Here is an 18,189-nt window from a genome sequence, read left to right on the forward strand (position 1 = left end):
TTTGCAATGTAAGAAAAAAGAGATTGAGAAAGAGTACAATTTGGGCTCCAAGAAAAGCTAAAGACCATAATTATGGAAGAAATACAGCAGGACCAAAAGTAGAAGAGAAATATCCCTCTATGATAGTTAAGTTTTTGGGGGGGCATAGAAATCTTAGAAATATGAACAAAGCTTTGAATGTCCTCCCAAGAAAAATGAAGACATTTATAACTTTGCATATAATTTTAGAGAGTTCAGTTATCTGCTGGCTATTGTCCCTCAGATGCTTACAGTTGGAAAAAAATATTAGAATAAATGAAGAGAGACATCAATAGTCACCTACAAGATTATTTGCAATAAATGGTTCCAGAAAAGCAACACCTGTTCTAAAATTTGATGTATACCTGAATATTTTCAAGCACTGAAACATTACAGAATATGGAAAAATTTACTTTTAAATAGCAAATTTGTATAGATGGGTTATTTATTTGGTTACAAGCCAAGAGTACTGCTTCTGTTTGCTAATCAGAGTTCCACGAGATTATCTCCAGTATGGGGATGGAAATATATATATATATATGATAGAGTGACTTATAAACCAAATAAGTCTTAAAAGATATAATTGTCAAAAGGTAAACAGAGACGATAAGATGATATAAGCTAGAGATTTTTCAAATATGATCCTAGATGTGAAAATGAAAAACTAGGACATTAAAGACACAAATGTGAAACTCACCGGTGTTAGAGTCTCAGGATGTGAAGTCAAATTATCCTCAACAGGAACTGGAATTAAGGCCCCAGGGGAATTACCGCCAACTACATCTTGGGCGGAATGCAAGGGTGAAGTACTTTTTAGGAAATTAAACTCTGTCGTTCCCATATGCGCAACACACAGATTGTAGGAATAAGGCAAAGTTCCTTCGCTGTAGTTGAAGGGAACTCTAGGTTCGGACTTGGAGCAGAGACCTTGCTGAAAACAACCCCACTCAGTTGGACTCAAAGAAGATCGCAGGCGCAGGGCAATGGCCAGAATCACAGCCAGAAGGAAGAGCACTGAGATCAAGGCCAAGGCCACCACCAGGTAGAACTGTAGCTCCGCCTGGGGGTCAGGGGGCACAGGGCGGTCACTGAGGTCTGGCAGTACCTCCTGCAGGCTGTCCGCGAAGACCAGATGCAGCGTGGCGGTGGCCGAAAGAGGCGGCTGGCCACCATCACGCACAGCGACCAACAGGCGCTGGCGGGCCGCGTCCCTGTCGCCCAAGGCGCGAGCCGTGCGCACCTCGCCAGTGCGCAGGCCCAGGCTGAAGAGTCCGGGATCACTGGCCTGCAGCACGTGGTAGGATAGCCAAGCATTGTGTCCCGAGTCCGCGTCCACCGCCACCACCTTGGTGATCAGGTAGCCGGGCTCCGCGGCGCGCGGCACGGTGTCGAAGAGCGCGGAGCCATCGGGCGCCAGCGCGGGGTAGAGCACCCGCGGCGCGTTGTCGTTGCGGTCGCCTACCAACACGCGCAGGCTCACGTTGGCGCTGAGCGCGGGCGAACCATGGTCACGAGCCTGCAGAATCAGCTCAAAAGAACGCAGCTGCTCGTGGTCGAAGGCTCGCTGTGCGAACACCACGCCGCTCTGTTCGCTCACAGACACGTAGGATAACAATGCCCGAGGCTCCAGGTCGCTGGCCGCGATGGAGTAGGAGACTTGGCCGTTGGGACCTAAGTCGGGATCTGAGGCGCTGACTTGAGCTATTGAGGCCCCTGGCGGGTTGTTCTCAGCCACGTGAACCACGTAAGACGCCTGCTGGAAAACCGGAGCGTTGTCGTTGACGTCAATGATGTGCAGGGTGATATTTACACTTGAAGAAAGGGGAGGCTTGCCCCCGTCGGTGGCGATGATGGTGACATTGTATTCTGGATCCTGCTCTCGATCTAGGACTCCATCAGTCACCAGCTTGTAATAGTTATTAGAAGAAGAATAGATCTTGAAAGGAAGGTCTCTTTCTATATCACATGTGACTTCTCCATTTCCTCCAAAATCCCGGTCCCGTGTTTTGAAAAGGGCAATAACCATTCCTGGAGGGGAATCCTCCAAAATCTGATCAGACAGAGAAGTGATGATGATTTCTGGACTGTTGTCGTTTTCATCTAGGATTTCTATGATTACTTTACATTGGGTAGAAAGGCCACCGCCGTCCTTTGCTTCCACTTCCATGGTGTATCTCTCTACATCTTCAAAATCCAGTGATTGGTTATTCTTAATCATACCTGTTTTCTCATCCAATGAGAACATGTGTCTTGTGCTCTGGGCGGTGCTCCGGAAGTGGTAGTTTATTTCTGCATTTACCCCCTCATCCGCATCAGTGGCTGTCACTTGCAACACGGAGGACCCTGGGGGCAGATTTTCACTAAGACTGATTCTATATTCATCTTTACTGAACACTGGGGGATTGTCATTAGTGTCCTTTACAAAGATTTCTATTTGAGCGGTGGCACTTCGCGGCGGGTCTCCTCCATCCAAGGCAGTCAATATCAAGCGATGTAACCTCTGCTCTTCCCTGTCTAGGAGTTTCTCCAGAGATAATTCTGGATATTTGCCACCATCAGAATTAACTCTAACTATTAATGAGAAATAAGGATTAGGGTTTATCTGATAATCTTTAATTGAGTTAAAGTTTATATCGGGGTCAGTGGCAGGGTCAAGGGATATCCGTGCACCAGTGGATACAGACTCAAAAATTTCTAAGTCTATTTTCTTTTTATCGAATTGAGGAGCATGGTCATTAATATCCTCAATCGTCACAACGACATGAAAAATATTTAAAGGATTTTCCACCACAGCTTCCAACTGCAGCTCACATCTTCTCCTCTCTTTGCATATCTGCTCCCGGTCTATTCGGTCCTTCACAAGCAAGTCCCCACTCTGCGCGTCTACATTGAAGTGCAGCTTCTCTGCGCTAACTCGCAGCTTCCGAGCTGACACATCCAGGACACTGAGCCCCAGATCCTTGGCGAGGTTCCCCACCACCGAGCCCTTGGCCAGCTCCTCGGGAATGGAGTAGCGGATCGGCTCTCCGAGTGCCGAATAGAACAAAGGCAACAGCCAGGGAAACAGTACCTGCCCGCGGCCGGCGCGTCGCCTCTGCGCGCAGCTCCCTCCCATCACTCACTCACTTACTCGGGTGTTTTTTCACTGGATCCCCCACTTCGCAGCTGGGAGAGGAAGTTATCTACCACGCTGGAAGAGTATTCGGTCCAGGACAGGCGGAGCCCAGTTTCGGGGATGGGAATCTGTGCGTGTATTCTCCAGGAGTGAGAGGGGTTGCTTCTGTGTGTTGGTGGCTGCGCAGGAAATCCCAGGCAAGAGATTGAGGGATCCCGGGCGTTGGAGCTTGCTCTGCACTGGCCGACAGCGGCGCCCAGAGGCTGCATTTGGAACTGCAGACTGTCTTCTTTTGAATTCTTTATTTCCAAAATATGTGCGTTTCTTTTTGAAAACGCAGCTATTACATTGTATACTTACATATTTAGTGTTTTAAATCAATTTATTCCGAATACTTTCAAACTTATACAACAGGTAGTATTATGTATTATATTGTGGACTTTCATATATACCTATCATCCAGTTTCAACAAAGATTAACATTGAGGCCAATCTTTTGTAAATATATACTTCACTCCCCAATTACTCTAAAGTAAATCCCAAACGTCATTTCAATTAGCATTTCTTCTAGACGTCATTTCTTCTAGATGAGGCATTACATTTGAGAATTGTTATCTTTCAGCCTATTATGTTCTCAAGCTGTTACTAGATTATAGATGGAAATAAATCATAAGTGAATTAATCTAGTGCAAGAAAACTAGTCTACTTCAACAAAACTAGTCTAGTTTAAGTAACTAGTCTAGTTTAAGAAAACTAGAATTCAGCATTTTCCATTCTCTGCCTAGTAGTCATCTATCTGGTGAGCCTTATCTTCTGTTTTACAAGGCAGGTGACATATTTGTGGCACAGAAGAGTAGTTACCTACCATGATATATATATCAATATATCTGTTATTGTATTTTCTCAAGTAAACATGCATTTTATTTCTTTATTTTTTGTATCAAGGATTGAATCCAGGGGTGCTCTACAACAGAGCTACATCCCAGCCCCTTTTATTTTTTATTTTGAGATACATCTCACTAAATTGCTGAGGCTGGTCTTGAATTTGTGATCCTTCTGCCTCAGACTCCTAAATCATAGGATTACAGGCCTGTACCACCACATCTGACAACACACATTTTAAAATATTGATGAGCACTTGATATCAAGGCTACCCCCAGATGGAAATTTAATTTCTCATTTGATTTCTTCTGTCATTCATTCACTATTCAGAAGTGTATTGTTCAATTCCATGGGTTTATATAGTTTCTGTAGGGTTTTGTTGTGTTGATTTCTAATTTCATTCCATTATGATGTGATAAGATGCAAGGAATTATGTCAATATCTTTTTTTTATTAGCTAAGAGTTGCTTTGTGGCCTATCAGAAAATTAAGGGGATGATTTTCCTATTCCATGGTTAAAAATATGACCTGAATGACGTTTGACTTTTCTTTAGTAGGTGAAGGAAAAAAGTGAAATAATTAAAATGTCTGTATGTTGTTATGGATTTCTAGCATATTAGTTACTTTCTTCTTAGGAAACAATAGAAATTTGAAAAATTCATTACAGAGACAAAAATGGTTCTCTAATTCCATAGAAATAGTAGCAGTTATCTATGTATTTATGGATCACATATTTAGAATAGAATCTTGAGTCCATTTCAAAGTTCATTTTCAAATAGTCTCCTGAATGTGATTTACTACTTGAAAGTTGACATTATGTTTAAAATTATACTAAATAATATGTTCGTTTCCTTATAGCTAAAACCCAGTAAAATATTTCTAGAATCTCCCTAGCATTTTCTGAGAATATTTTTCTAACTTATATCCCCTATTCAGGTTCACTTCTAGTCTTAAAGTTTGGAGAATTAAGCCAGAAGTTAGATAGAGCTGAAGAATACTTTTTAATTCCTTTTACTTGGTCATTTCACTGTGTTCAGTTAGAAACTTCTCTTGAGCAAGCATATACTATAGGAAAGAAGAGTGTCAAACTACTCTTCATAATTTGACTCTATAGCATTAAGAAATTATTTGAGTATATAGAATAGAGGATGACACAATTTTCACCATTAAAGGAATAAAAAAATGCTTTGTTATGGTTTGGAAATAAATAACTGAAGTTTGGATCTTCCTCAGAAAAGATCTTTAAATACATTCTCTACACACTTATGATCTAAAAAACAACAGCTCAATGGGGGTGGTTTCCCATCATAGAAAAAGAAGAGTGGAAGCAGTAAACCTGGGATTTCAGCTGTTTCCTCCAAGAAAATTAATTAATTTACCTTTACAACATAGTATCACAGTAGAAATGGTTTTAGGGATAAGGTTTTCACAATGGGGACACTGGAGATGAAAATACTTAATAAATTTCAGGAAGAGAAATCCAGCTAGAGAATTAGTAGTGAACTATTATAACCAATCAAGCAATATCACCTCAATAGCCCACACCCCTGCAGGCCAATGACAGCTGCCCCATGAAGAACGGTTTCTTTGATACTAGGATAATTATTATGAAAAAGTGAAAATTACATCAATGATGCAACCAATTAATGCCTCCTTTATATGGTTGGGCAAAATCATGCTCAGTGAAAATATAAAGGGTGAGAAACATTAATATCAATCTGTGCTACCTCAAATAAGAACAGTTAATGAGAAAGTAGTTACAGACAGTAAAGAAAAAAAAAAATCCAACTCACGGGAACCAAAGGAGTGTCTTCTATAGGAAACTTGGAATCAAGTGAATGGCACAAAGTCTCCTTTTTCTCACAGCTCTCCTGGCTGATGAGCATGTCTGCATAGTTGGGTTGGGGAAAGATAATGTGGCTCTTTCTAGAGTCAGCTGTGAGAGAAAACTCCTGGGAACAGGTCTGCAGGAAAGCCTGCACCCCCTCCACGTCCACAAAGTGTGAGGTGGGCAGACCAGTCAACCCACCATTTTCAGCCTGTAGCAGATGCAAGGAATGCCATCGCCGAAACTTGAGCCCCAGCAGAATAAGGACAAAGGTGAGGAAGACGCAGGAGACAGCAGCCACTGCCACGACCAGGTAGAGCGTGAGGTCGGAATCTCTGGAATCTGCAGGGATCTCCATGCTGCCCAGGTCAGCCAGGATATTGGGGATACTCTCAGCCACAGCCACAGTGAATGTGACAGTGGCTGAGAGAGGTGGCTGGCCATGGTCCTGCACAGCCACCACAAGGCTCTGCTTTATAGCATCTCTATCCAGAAGAGCCCTTGCTGTACGCACCTCACCTGTGTGCAGCCCCACAGAGAAGAGCCCTGCCTCACTAGCTTTGAGCAGGTGGTAAGACAGCCAAGCATTCTGTCCTGAGTCTCTGTCCACTGCTACCACCTTGGTCACAAGGTATCCAGGCTCTGCAGAGCGGGGTGCCAGCTCTACCCCAGTGGAACCATCAGTGGGGAGGGTGGGGTACAGGATCTCAGGGGTGTTATCATTCTGGTCCAGCACAAAAAGGCTCAGTGATGCGTTACTGCTGAGTGGTGGGTTCCCGTTGTCACTTGCCCTTACCTGTATTGGAAGATTTCGAAACTGCTCATAGTCAAATGATCTCAGTGCATACAACACACCAGTTTCAGAGTTAATGGATACATAGGAAGAGAGAGGAGCTCCCTGGATGGTATCCTCCACCAAGGAGTATGTAACCCTAGCATTTTCATTGTTATCAGGGTCTTGGGCAGTTACTGAGAAGATGGAGGTGCCTCTGAGGTTGTTTTCCGGAAGGTAGATAGAATAGGAGGCTTGAGAAAAGGCAGGTGGATTGTCGTTGATATCAGTCACATACAGGGTGATGTGAATTTCCGTAGATAGGGGTGGCATTCCTCTGTCTGTGGCTGTCACTGTGATGTTATACTCAGAGGCTTTTTCTCTATCAAGAATTTGGGCTGTCAACAACCTGTAATAATCTTCTATTGAATTTTCTAATTTAAAAGGCAGATTCTCCTGGATGGAACAGAAAACCTGACCATTCTTCCCAGAATCTTGGTCGTGTGCATTGAAAAGAACGATAACTGTTCCCTGAAGAGCATCTTCCCTCACTGGACTAAATAGAGATGTAATGGTCACTTCGGGTCTATTGTCATTTACATCTTCCACCATAATTAGCACTTTGGTTCGCCCTTTCAATCCACCACCATCTTCAGCCTGTATTTCCATTTCATAAAATGAACATTCTTCATAATCTAGACTTTTTGCTACAAATATTTCCCCAGTATTTTCATTAAGCTGGAATATGGGAGATTGTTTTTCATTGATTTTCCGGAATTTATATGTCACTTTTCCGTTGGCTCCCTCATCCGGGTCGCTAGCTCTTACTGTAAGCAATAGGGTGCCTGGTGGCACGTTCTCAAGGACTTTGGCTCTGTAAATCGGTTGAGCAAACACTGGGGCATTGTCGTTTGTATCCAGCACTGTCACCTGGATGCGCACTGTGCTAGAGCGACGTGGGTCGCCGCCATCCGAGGCGGTGAGGACCAGGTGGTGAACAGCCTCTTCCTCTCGGTCCAGAGTGTGCTCCAGCACCAGCTCCGGGTTTAAGGTTCCATCGTCTCGAGTTTGCACGTCCAGGGAGAAGTGGTGACTGGGGGTGAGCTGGTAGCTCTGCAGGGAGTTCACGCCCACATCCGGGTCAATGGCTTCTGGGAGTGGGTACCGAGCTCCAGGAGCAGCAAGTTCATTAATTTTTACTTCCAGATTTTCAGCCTCAAATTTTGGTGCATTGTCGTTGATATCACGCACTTCTATTTCTATTCCGTAAAGTTTTACGCTGTCTTCAACCAAGACTTTAAAGTGCACCAGACACCGTGCGCTCTGGGCGCAGAGCTCCTCCCGGTCTATCCTGCCCGCAGTGATTAAGCTGCCGCTTTGTGGATTCAAAGAGAAAAGCTGCGTCCTACCTCTGGAGACAATTCGGACTCCGCGATCTGCCAGCTCCCGGGTTTCCAGTCCCAAGTCCTTGGAGATATTCCCCACATTATAGCCCTTTTCTCTTTCCTCGGGCACCGAGTAGCGGATTTGACTGGCCCTGGCCTCCCACAGCGTCCTCAGGAGCACGCACAGCAGGACCAGTCTTCTGCAAGGCTGGCGTTTGGTTGGAGCTGCCATTGTTGCCTTGCTACTGAATTCTCTCAGAATGCTTACCGTGTACACTGACGCATTAGATTCTTCTCTTCCTCCTCCACCATCTGGTGATCTTTTTCCTCAGGAGAATGCCGGAGTGCCCCCGAAATAAGAGATTGAGTTTCGTTGCAGCTCGGGAGCCAGTTTGTGGGATAGGCGGGGCTTTGTGTAAAGATCTGAAAGGAGCGGAGTTTCCAAAGTTGGCGAACAGCGGCGCTCAGAGTCCTAACTCGTTACTACACCGAGATATTCAACTTTAAAATATTCCTTTATTTTTGAGATATGTTCTTGCCGTATTGCTCAGACTGGTCTTGAATTCCTTTTGGGCTCATGTGATACTGCTGCCTTAGCTTCCAGAGTATCTAGGACTGCAGGCGTGTGCCCCCGGGCACCGCGAGATATGCAAAATTTAATCATAGTCTAAGAATTCTCTTTTCTCATTTGATTTTGGACTTTTGAAATTGTTTCTAGCATTCACATTTGAAAAGCATTACCATTTGTGTTATTTGAGTTGTAAATGAAATGGAATGAAATTTCATTAAGTATAAAATCACCAGCTTTTAAAAAATATTAGTATCAACCTAACTTTCTTTGTTTTTGGTAGAATTCTACACACAATATAGATATGTAAATTCTTGTAGTTTATTTTTTATGATTCTTAATTTATTTTCTATATATCTGTTAGTCTGCAGAAGTAATGATATGTAGTTCTCTTTGGAAATATGTTCATATATTCATATTTTTCTTAATTTTAAACTTGTGTTATCTATTTATAGATGTATATCATATCATTATATTGAATGAATATATATGAACTGATTAATCACATTGAAATTATTTTATAAAGTTAATTTAGGTTGATGGTAAAGTTCCTGAAGAAAAGCTTCTTCTAAAACTTGTGTCATGAAAACATTTTTTTTTTGGGGGGGTGGTACTGAGGATTGAACCCAGAGATGCTTTTACCACTGAGCTACATCTCCAGCCCCTTTTATTTTTTTCATATCAAATCATTTATTTACCCTGGTTATTTGTTATTTTGAGACAAGATAGTGCTAAGTTGCTAAGGTTGACCTTGTATTTGTGATTCTATGGCTCAGCTTGCTGACTACCTGTGATCACAGGTATGAAAAACCATACCCAGCATAAAAATAATTTTCACTAGGCAATAATTATAGATTTTTTCCCTAATATTGCTAAAGTTTAATAGGATTGTGTTTTTTTTAATATTTATTTTTTAGGTTTTCGGCGGGCACATCTTTGTATGTGGTGCTGAGGATCGAACCCCAGCCGCAGGCATGCCAGGCGAACGCACTACTGCTTGAGCCATATCCCCAGCCCCAGGACTGTGGTTTTTAAGATCCACATTTTTGCGATTATTCAAACTTTTCTTCTATTTCAAAAAAGTTTAGCTTTCTATGTGAATACATGATACATATACAGATATGGCATTTGGAAGATTCAAACGAACACATAGGATAGAGCCAGTTTCCATTTCCATCCTCCATCTAGACATTACACTTTTTTTTCTTTTTCTTTTTGTGGTGCTGGGAATCAAACCCAGGGCCTCATGTATGCTAGGCAAGTACTCTAACAAGGAAGTACATTTTTTTTCCTTAGGATTTTGCATCCAACAAAATCTGAAAGAATTTAATGACTTGGAGCTTATGATTTAAGTGAGTCTCTTTCATACACACAAACACATGTAGCATTTTTCATGCATTTAATGTGAAGTCAAAGAACCATAAATATAAAGGAACTAGACATGAGAAATAAACAATACAAAGGAATGGAATCTTTCAGTAAACTTGGCAAAGGAAGATATCATTAGCTGTGTCTTTAAAGAATGAATTAGGGTCTGTGGTTGTGGCTCAGAGGTAGAGCAATTGCCTCGCAGGGATGAGGCACTGGGTTTGATCCCCAGCACCACATAAATAAATAAACAAACAAATAAATAAATAAAATAAAGATGTTGTGTCCATCTACAACTAAAAAAATTTAGAAAAAAAGAATGAATTAAATGATTTTCTACTCTAAATTTCATATTTACATAATATTTAAATATATGCTAAAGGATGACAATCAATGGGTAAACATTATTAGCTTTGACAGAAGTGAGAAACTATGTCCAATCTTTTTGCCAAATTATTAAGAGCTCACTCTCATACTTTGTAAATCCTGTAACCTTTTAATATTCCCTGGAATCTGTATTATATTTTATAAGCACTCATAACTCAACCACCCATAATTCAATTCTTCACAATTTCTTTGAGGAACAGAAATTATAACTTCCAAAGACAACTCAATAGATCTGAAAATATACAGTATTTCCATGTTAATACAGAAAATGGATGGATGATGAAAAGTTTTAAAAACTTAAATGGAACTCACCGGTGCTAGAGCTTCAGGATGGCAAGTTGACTCACTGGAATTACAAAGTGGAAACAAAGTTCCTGGTGACTCACTACAGAGTATGTTTTGTCCTAAACTCAGTGGATCATTACTTTGTAGGAAATTAAACTCTGTCTTTCCCGTATGTGCAACGCAGAGATTATAGGAGTAAGGCAGAGTTCCCTCACTATAGTTGGGCTGAATCACAGGTCCAGGCTTGGCGCACATTCCAGGTTGAAAGCAGCCCCAAGACTCATTGCTGGAGGAGTGCCTCAGGCGCAGGGCAATAGCCAAAATCACTGCCAGGAGGAAGAGCACTGAGATCAAGGCCAAGGCCACCACCAGGTAGAACTGTAGCTCCGCCTGCGGGTCAGGGGGCAAAGGGCGGTCACTGAGGTCTGGCAGTGCCTCCTGCAGGCTGTCCGCGAAGACCAGATGCAGCGTGGCGGTGGCCGAAAGAGGCGGCTGGCCACCATCACGCACAGCGACCAACAGGCGCTGGCGGGCTGCGTCCCTGTCGCCCAAGGCGCGAGCAGTGCGCACCTCGCCAGTGCGTAGCCCCAGGCTGAAGAGTCCGGGGTCGCTGGCCTGCAGCACGTGGTAGGACAACCAGGCATTGTGTCCAGAGTCAGCGTCCACCGCCACCACCTTGGTGACCAGGTAGCCGGGCTCCGCGGCGCGCGGCACAGTGTCGAAGAGCGCTGAGCCATCGGGCGCCAGCGCGGGGTAGAGCACCCGCGGCGCGTTGTCGTTGCGGTCGCCTACCAACACGCGCAGGCTCACGTTGGCGCTGAGCGCGGGCGAACCATGGTCACGAGCCTGCAGAATCAGCTCAAAGGATCGCAGCTGCTCGTGGTCGAAGGCTCGCTGTGCGAACACCACGCCGCTCTGTTCGCTCACAGACACGTAGGATAACAATGCCCGAGGCTCCAGGTCACTGGCCGCGATGGAGTAGGAGACTTGGCCGTTGGGCCCCAAGTCTGGGTCGGAGGCGCTGACTTGAGCGATGGAGGCTCCAGGAGGGTTGTTTTCTGCTACATAGACTACATAGGAGGCCTGGTGGAAAATTGGAGCATTATCATTGACGTCTCCAATGTTTAAAGTGACCAATATGCTGGAGGAAAGGGGCGGTTTGCCCCTGTCAATGGCAGTGATGGTGACATTGTACTCCGGGGTCAGCTCTCGGTCCAAGTTCCTGTCCGTTACCAACTTATAAGAATTTTTAGATGAAGAGATTATTTTAAATGGGACTTCACCTTCTAATCGACAATTAACCTCCCCATTTTCCCCAGAATCTTGATCATGGATTTTGATCAAAGCAATTAGTGTTCCAGGTACTGCATTTTCTAAAATCATTTCAAGCAGAGAATGAAATGTAACTTCTGGGCTATTGTCATTTTCATCTTGAATGTTAATTTCAACAGTACATTGTGAGACCAGTCCTCCACCATCCCGCCCTTCTACTAAGAGAGAATATTCTTTAGTGTCTTCAAAATCCAGTACCTTTTGAGTCGTAATTTCCCCACTCTTTGAATTTATACTAAAGACTTGCCCAGTTCTGTAGAAAGAATAAGTAATTTCTGAGTTGATTCCCTCATCCTGGTCGATGGCTGACACTTGCAGTACAGCGGTGCCTGGAGGCACATTTTCCCGAAGGCTGACTCTGTACACTTCTTGGTTGAATACAGGGGGATTGTCATTGGCATCAGTGACCTGAATCCGTAGTTCAGTGGTGCCACTTAGGGGTGGATTTCCACCGTCCAAGGCAGTCAGGATTAAACGATGGAAACTCTGTTGTTCCCGGTCTAAGGTTTTCTCCAATATCATTTCCGGGTATTTACTACCATCTTGTTTCTCTTTATTTATCAGTGAGAAATTAGGACTTGGAGAGAGTTTATAATTCTGTAGAGAGTTTAATGCAATATCTGCATCTTCTGCTACTTCTAATATAAATCGTGTGCCTGGCTGAGCAGACTCACTTATTTGCAGATCAAAGAAAACATACGCAAATTTTGGCGCGTGATCATTAATGTCCTCGATCTCCACACTCACGTGGTAAAAGTTCAATAGATTTTCAGCAACAGCCTCAAAATCCAGAGCACAAACTGGCTGCCTCCCGCATATCTGCTCCCTGTCTAGCCTGCCGCTCACAAGCAGTTCCCCTGTCTCTGAGCTCACAGTGAAGTAAGACTTCTCTGAACTGATATGCAGTTTTCGAGTCGGTAACTCCAGGACATGGAACCCTAGGTCCTTGGCGAGGTTTCCCACTACCGAGCCCATGGGCATTTCCTCGGGAATCCTGTAGCGGATCTGCTCAGAGAGCGCCCGGCAGAACAAAGACAGTAGGAAGGGAAGGAGCACTGGCCGCCTGTGAGTCTGGCCCCTCTCCGCAGTGCCGCTCCCCATCCCTCTTGCTCCCCTCTGCTTGCTCACCAGTCAGGAGACTCTGGAGTACGAATGATCTCCGTAATGCAGATATTCGGAGCTCCGAAAGGACTTAGTTCCAGATCCAGTCCAGAAAAAAATACTCTTCTTTTTCCGTGGGAAGTAGCGGTGTAATGGCTGGCACTGAAGAGTCACATAGAGCTGCTCTGGAAAGCGCGCTGCGGTTGCGCGAGGAGATGGTGAGCTCCAAGCTCTCCTCTTTGGACAACAGCGGCGCCCAGAGTCCACAGGGTGAAACTGCAGCCTGTGCTGTTTCAGTTTAACCAGTAGTCTGTCTAAATAAGCCATTTTTTATGTATATATACGTATACACACATATAATATTTTTATTTTGTTTATTTATTTTTATGTGGTGCCGAGGATCTAACCCACACGTGCTAGGCAGGCGCTCTACCACTGAGCCACAACCCCAGCCATTTATGTCAATATATTTACCACATATTGTAAAGCCCTCTTTCAAGTATCTTTCCTCTTGTTTTCAAATGGTTGGAAGCAGCACATTGTATATCTCCATTCTTAGATCATTCCACATATATTGAATTCTTATCTAAAGCCAAGTATTGCCCTTGTGAGTTACAATACAATAATGAATAAGGCAGGGATCTTGCCCTCAGACTTTAAAGTCTACTGATTTTACAAATTCATTTTTCTTTTGTAGCTATAATATGTTGAAACTATTTTTTTTCTTCTTGCATCGATTCCCATGATTCTCCATTTTAGGCAATTGGTACTGTTTCATATTTTATATATATATATATATATATATATATATATATATTCAGGAATAGCAATACTTTTGAAAACTAATTTTGCAAAGTTGTGATTCATTTGTTTTGGGGGGCACTAGAGATTAAACTCAGGGATCCTCTATCACTGAGCTACATCCAGCTATTTTTATTTTTAAAACATTTATTTTTTAATTATAGGTGGACACAATCTCTATTTTATTTTTATGTGATGCTAAGGATCAAACCCAGTTCCTCACACATGCTAGGTGAGCACTCTACCTCTGAGCCACAACCCCACCCCTATTTTTATTTTTTATTTTGAGACAAAGTCTTACTAATTTGCCGAGGCTGGCCTCAAACTTGCAGGCCTTTTGCCTCAGCCTCCTGAGCAACTGGGATTGCAGGCATGCACCACTTGGATGGGCCATTAATTCATTATTAAAATTTACTGAGGGAACTATTCTGCATTATAAAGTCACAAAGGGATATTCTAACAGACTGCATTATTTCCCTATCTATGTACCTGCATTATACTAAAGTAATTATTTCAGAATTGGAGAAATTTAATTCATGGTAAGTTTATTTACATAAATTTACTGAAATTAGTGACATTTTTCTAACCTTTTACTCCCTTTGTTCAATGTTTTAAAACAACATCTTTAAGGAAAGCAAAGGTTTTTTTCTATAAGGACAACTTTCCTTACCCTCTATTAAATTGCAAAATGTCAGTAATATAGTTGTCTCATGAAATCACTGTGGACCCAGATGCTACAGAGAGTAGGAAGTTAACTCCCACCTTGATATATATGTGACACAGGATGGAACGCTGCATAACCATAGGAAAATAGCTTTTTAAATAACAATAACAAAAGATTTATCTTGGGCTGGGGATGTAGAGCTCTTTTGTAGCATGTACAAGGATCTGGTTTAATCTCCAGCACTTCAAAAAAAAAAAAAAAAGATTCATCACATCTACATCTTTTGATCAAATCAGGGCATAGGTGTTTTTTTTTTTTTTTTTTGGATGCTATAAGAAGGAATATAGAAGATGTTTAGTCCAGATGGAATCATTTTTAATTTGTGTACAAGAAAGTTTTGTTTTTAAAATTTTTAAAAATTTCCATCATTTTATATGGAAATACAACCTAAAAAGCTCTTTGGAACTCTATTGAAATATGTTCTTCTGTATTTTACAAAATCCACTCTCTGTAGTTTAAAGGAATGTTTTATTTCAGATTTGATTTTGATGCTTTCACTTTTTGTTCTTTCACTTTTGGAAAAGGCTCATCCCAGGCTTTAGATTCCATATTTCCATTGGTATAGACTCAGGAAAGGGTGACTATTACCAAACACTTAACATTTATGAATCAGTCTTACCTCCCACCAAGATCTACCCTGTCAGATGTGTTTATGTTTTAAATACAGTAAGAAGTAGTAAAGCTTTGATGGGCCCAGATGCAGAATCAGAGTTCAAAAGATATTTAAAGTGAATAAATATTCAAGAGTCTAGGTATAGGCTAAAGACAATCATTATATATAATATATCTTAGAATATATTAACTGTGTGTAGGTGGCTAACTAATTCTTAACTGAATGAGTGATAATAGGAGTAATATAGTGAAAGGAATAAAAAGATTGAACAATTGAAAGCAAATGAAGGTTGAACAATTGAAAGCAAATGAAACAACCTATGACGTTCAAGTTCAATTTTGTGTGTGTGTGTGTGTGTGTGTGATGTTGGGAATGAAGAACCTGAGGCCTCATAGAGGCTAGACAAATACTCTACCACTAATCCATATCCAAGCCTCAGAGTTCAATTTTGTAATATCACCACATACCCCAAACTTGGTGGCATGCCTTAAAAATTACCTTCAACCATCTTCAAAACATCTCAAAATGCATACATTTAGATAAAATAAAATTCTTTTGAAATATAAAAGTAAAAAAAGAACTGAACTCACCTGAGCAACTTCATCTTTACACTCATGAAAATCTATGGATGTTAACAAAGAATCATTTTTCTCATAGCTCTCTTGGCTAATGAGCATATCTGCATAGTTAGGCTGAGGAAAGATAACATGGCTTGTTTGAGAGCCTGCAGTGAGGGAGACCTTGTGGGAATAGGTCTGAAGAAAAGCTTGTGTCCCATCAATGCCCACAAATTGTGAGGGGTGCACACCTGTCAGTCCACCTCCAGAGGCCTGGAGCATTCGAGACTTTTGCCAACGCTGAAGTCTGAGTGCCAGCAGCACAATGACAAAAGCAAGGAAGACACAGGAGACAACAGCCACTGCCACCACCAGGTGGAGTGTGAGGTCTGAATCATCTGAGACCCCAGGCGTCCTGATGCTGCTCAAGTCTGCCAAGACTTCAGGGATGCTGTTGGCCACTGCCACAGTAAGTGTGACTGTGGCTGAGAGGGGAGGCTGGCCATGGTCCTGGACAGTTACTATGAGACTCTGCTTGAATGCATCTCTATCCAGCAGGACTCTTGCTGTGCGCACCTCACCAGTGTGCAGCCCCACTGAGAAGAGTCCTGGCTCACTGGCCTTGAGCAGGCGGTAGGACAGCCAGGCATTCTGTCCTGAGTCTCTGTCCACTGCCACCACTTTGGTCACCAGATATCCAGGCTCTGCTGAGCGGGGAGCCAGCTCCACACCAGTGGAGCCATCAGTGGGGAGGGTTGGGTACAGGATCTCAGGCACGTTGTCATTCTGGTCTAGCACATATAGGCTTAGTGACACATTGCTGCTAAGTGATGGGTCTCCACTGTCACTGGCAATTACCAGTAACTGCAAGTCTTGGATCTGCTCATAATCAAAGGAGCGCAATGCATACAGGACACCAGTGTTGGAGTTGATGGAGACATAGGAGGACAAGGGTGCTCCCTGGATGGTGTCTTCAGTCACAGAATAAGTGACCTGTGCATTTTCCTGGCTGTCAGGGTCATGTGCAGTCAATGAGAAAATAGAGGCTCCTTTCAGATTGTTCTCTGGAATATAAGCTGAGTAGGAGGCATGAGGGAAAATGGGTGCATTGTCGTTGGTGTCTGCCACAGTCAGGGTGATATAAGTTTCAGTAGACAGAGGTGGGGATCCTAGGTCTGATGCTGTCACTGTGATATTGTAAGTAGACTCTTTTTCTCGGTCCAAATATTTCCACGTAACCAATCTATAATAATTATCTATTGACTTTTCTAATTTAAAAGGTAAATTATCATGTGTGTAACAAACAACTTGCCCATTCTTTCCAGAGTCTTGGTCATGCACATTCAAGAAGGCAATTACCGTACCAGGAAGAGAATTTTCCAATACTGGGTTAAACAAAGACGTGATGATCACTTCGGGTCTATTATCATTTACATCTTCCACCATAATTAGCACTTTGGTCCTCCCGAGAAGTGCTCCCACATCTTCAGCCTGTATTTCCATTTCATAAAATGAACATTCTTCATAATCTAGACTTTTTGCTACAAATATCTCCCCAGTATTTTCATTAAGCTGGAATATGGGAGATTGTTTTTCATTGATTTTCCGGAATTTATATGCCACTTTTCCGTTGGCTCCCTCATCCGGGTCGCTAGCTCTTACTGTAAGCAATAGGGTGCCTGGTGGCACGTTCTCAAGGACTTTGGCTCTGTAAATCGGTTGAGCAAACACTGGGGCATTGTCGTTTGTATCCAGCACTGTCACCTGGATGCGCACTGTGCTAGAGCGACGTGGGTCGCCGCCATCCGAGGCGGTGAGGACCAGGTGGTGAACAGCCTCTTCCTCTCGGTCCAGAGTGTGCTCCAGCACCAGCTCCGGGTTTAAGGTTCCATCGTCTCGCGTTTGCACGTCCAGGGAGAAGTGGTGACTGGGGGTGAGCTGGTAGCTCTGCAGGGAGTTCACGCCCACATCCGGGTCAATGGCTTCTGGGAGTGGGTACCGAGCTCCAGGAGCAGCGATTTCATTAATTTTTACTTCCAGATCGTCAACATGGAATTTTGGGTTATTATCGTTAATATCAGTTATTTCTATTTCTACCCCAAAGAGTTCTCCTCCATCCTCAACGAGGATGTTAATATTTACAAGACACCGTGCGCTCTGGGCGCAGAGCTCCTCCCGGTCTATTCTGCCCGCAGTGATTAGGCTGCCGCTTTGTGGATTCAGAGAGAAAAGCTGCGTCCTACCTCTGGAGACAATTCGGACTCCGCGATCTGCCAGTTCCCAGGGTTCCAGTCTCAGGTCCTTGGAGATGTTGCCCACCAAGATGCCTTTGTCCACCTCTTCTGGAACCGAGTAGCTAATCAGTGCTGTCCCGAGCTCCCACAATATCGCCAGGAGTGTGCACAGCAGGACCAGCTCGCCACGTCCTTGGTGATTCTTTGGAATCGCCATTGTT

At 43.1% G+C, this 18,189-nt stretch overlaps 4 protein-coding genes across 4 annotated transcripts; all 4 read right to left on the reverse strand.

Moving 5' to 3' along the window:
- Window positions 1-682: 682 nt before the first annotated feature.
- Window positions 683-3,133, reverse strand: LOC131424785 (protocadherin gamma-B6). The gene has a single exon (XM_058584377.1). It carries the CDS (start codon window positions 3,131-3,133, stop codon window positions 683-685), a length of 2,451 nt encoding a protein of 816 aa, XP_058440360.1.
- Window positions 3,134-3,144: 11 nt separating this feature from the next.
- Window positions 3,145-8,230, reverse strand: LOC131424786 (protocadherin gamma-A9-like). The gene is made up of 2 exons (XM_058584378.1): window positions 5,807-8,230; window positions 3,145-3,432 (listed from the first exon to the last, which is right to left on the reverse strand). Exons 1-2 carry the CDS (start codon window positions 8,228-8,230, stop codon window positions 3,145-3,147), a joined length of 2,712 nt encoding a protein of 903 aa, XP_058440361.1.
- Window positions 8,231-8,262: 32 nt separating this feature from the next.
- LOC131424787 (protocadherin gamma-B5-like) lies at window positions 8,263-13,039 on the reverse strand. Its single transcript, XM_058584379.1, has 2 exons — window positions 10,634-13,039; window positions 8,263-8,421 (listed from the first exon to the last, which is right to left on the reverse strand). The coding sequence occupies exons 1-2, from the start codon at window positions 13,037-13,039 to the stop codon at window positions 8,263-8,265; spliced, it is 2,565 nt and encodes an 854-aa protein (XP_058440362.1).
- A 91-nt stretch (window positions 13,040-13,130) lies between these two features.
- LOC131424788 (protocadherin gamma-A8-like) lies at window positions 13,131-18,185 on the reverse strand. Its single transcript, XM_058584380.1, has 2 exons — window positions 15,768-18,185; window positions 13,131-13,322 (listed from the first exon to the last, which is right to left on the reverse strand). The coding sequence occupies exons 1-2, from the start codon at window positions 18,183-18,185 to the stop codon at window positions 13,131-13,133; spliced, it is 2,610 nt and encodes an 869-aa protein (XP_058440363.1).
- Between the last annotated feature and the right edge of the window lie 4 nt (window positions 18,186-18,189).

Source organism: Marmota monax, unplaced genomic scaffold, assembly GCF_021218885.2.
Source record: "Marmota monax isolate L192 unplaced genomic scaffold, Marmota_monax_Labrador192_F-V1.1 WCK01_AAM20220418_F8-fsc00006, whole genome shotgun sequence".
Classification (NCBI taxonomy): Eukaryota; Metazoa; Chordata; class Mammalia; order Rodentia; family Sciuridae; genus Marmota; species Marmota monax.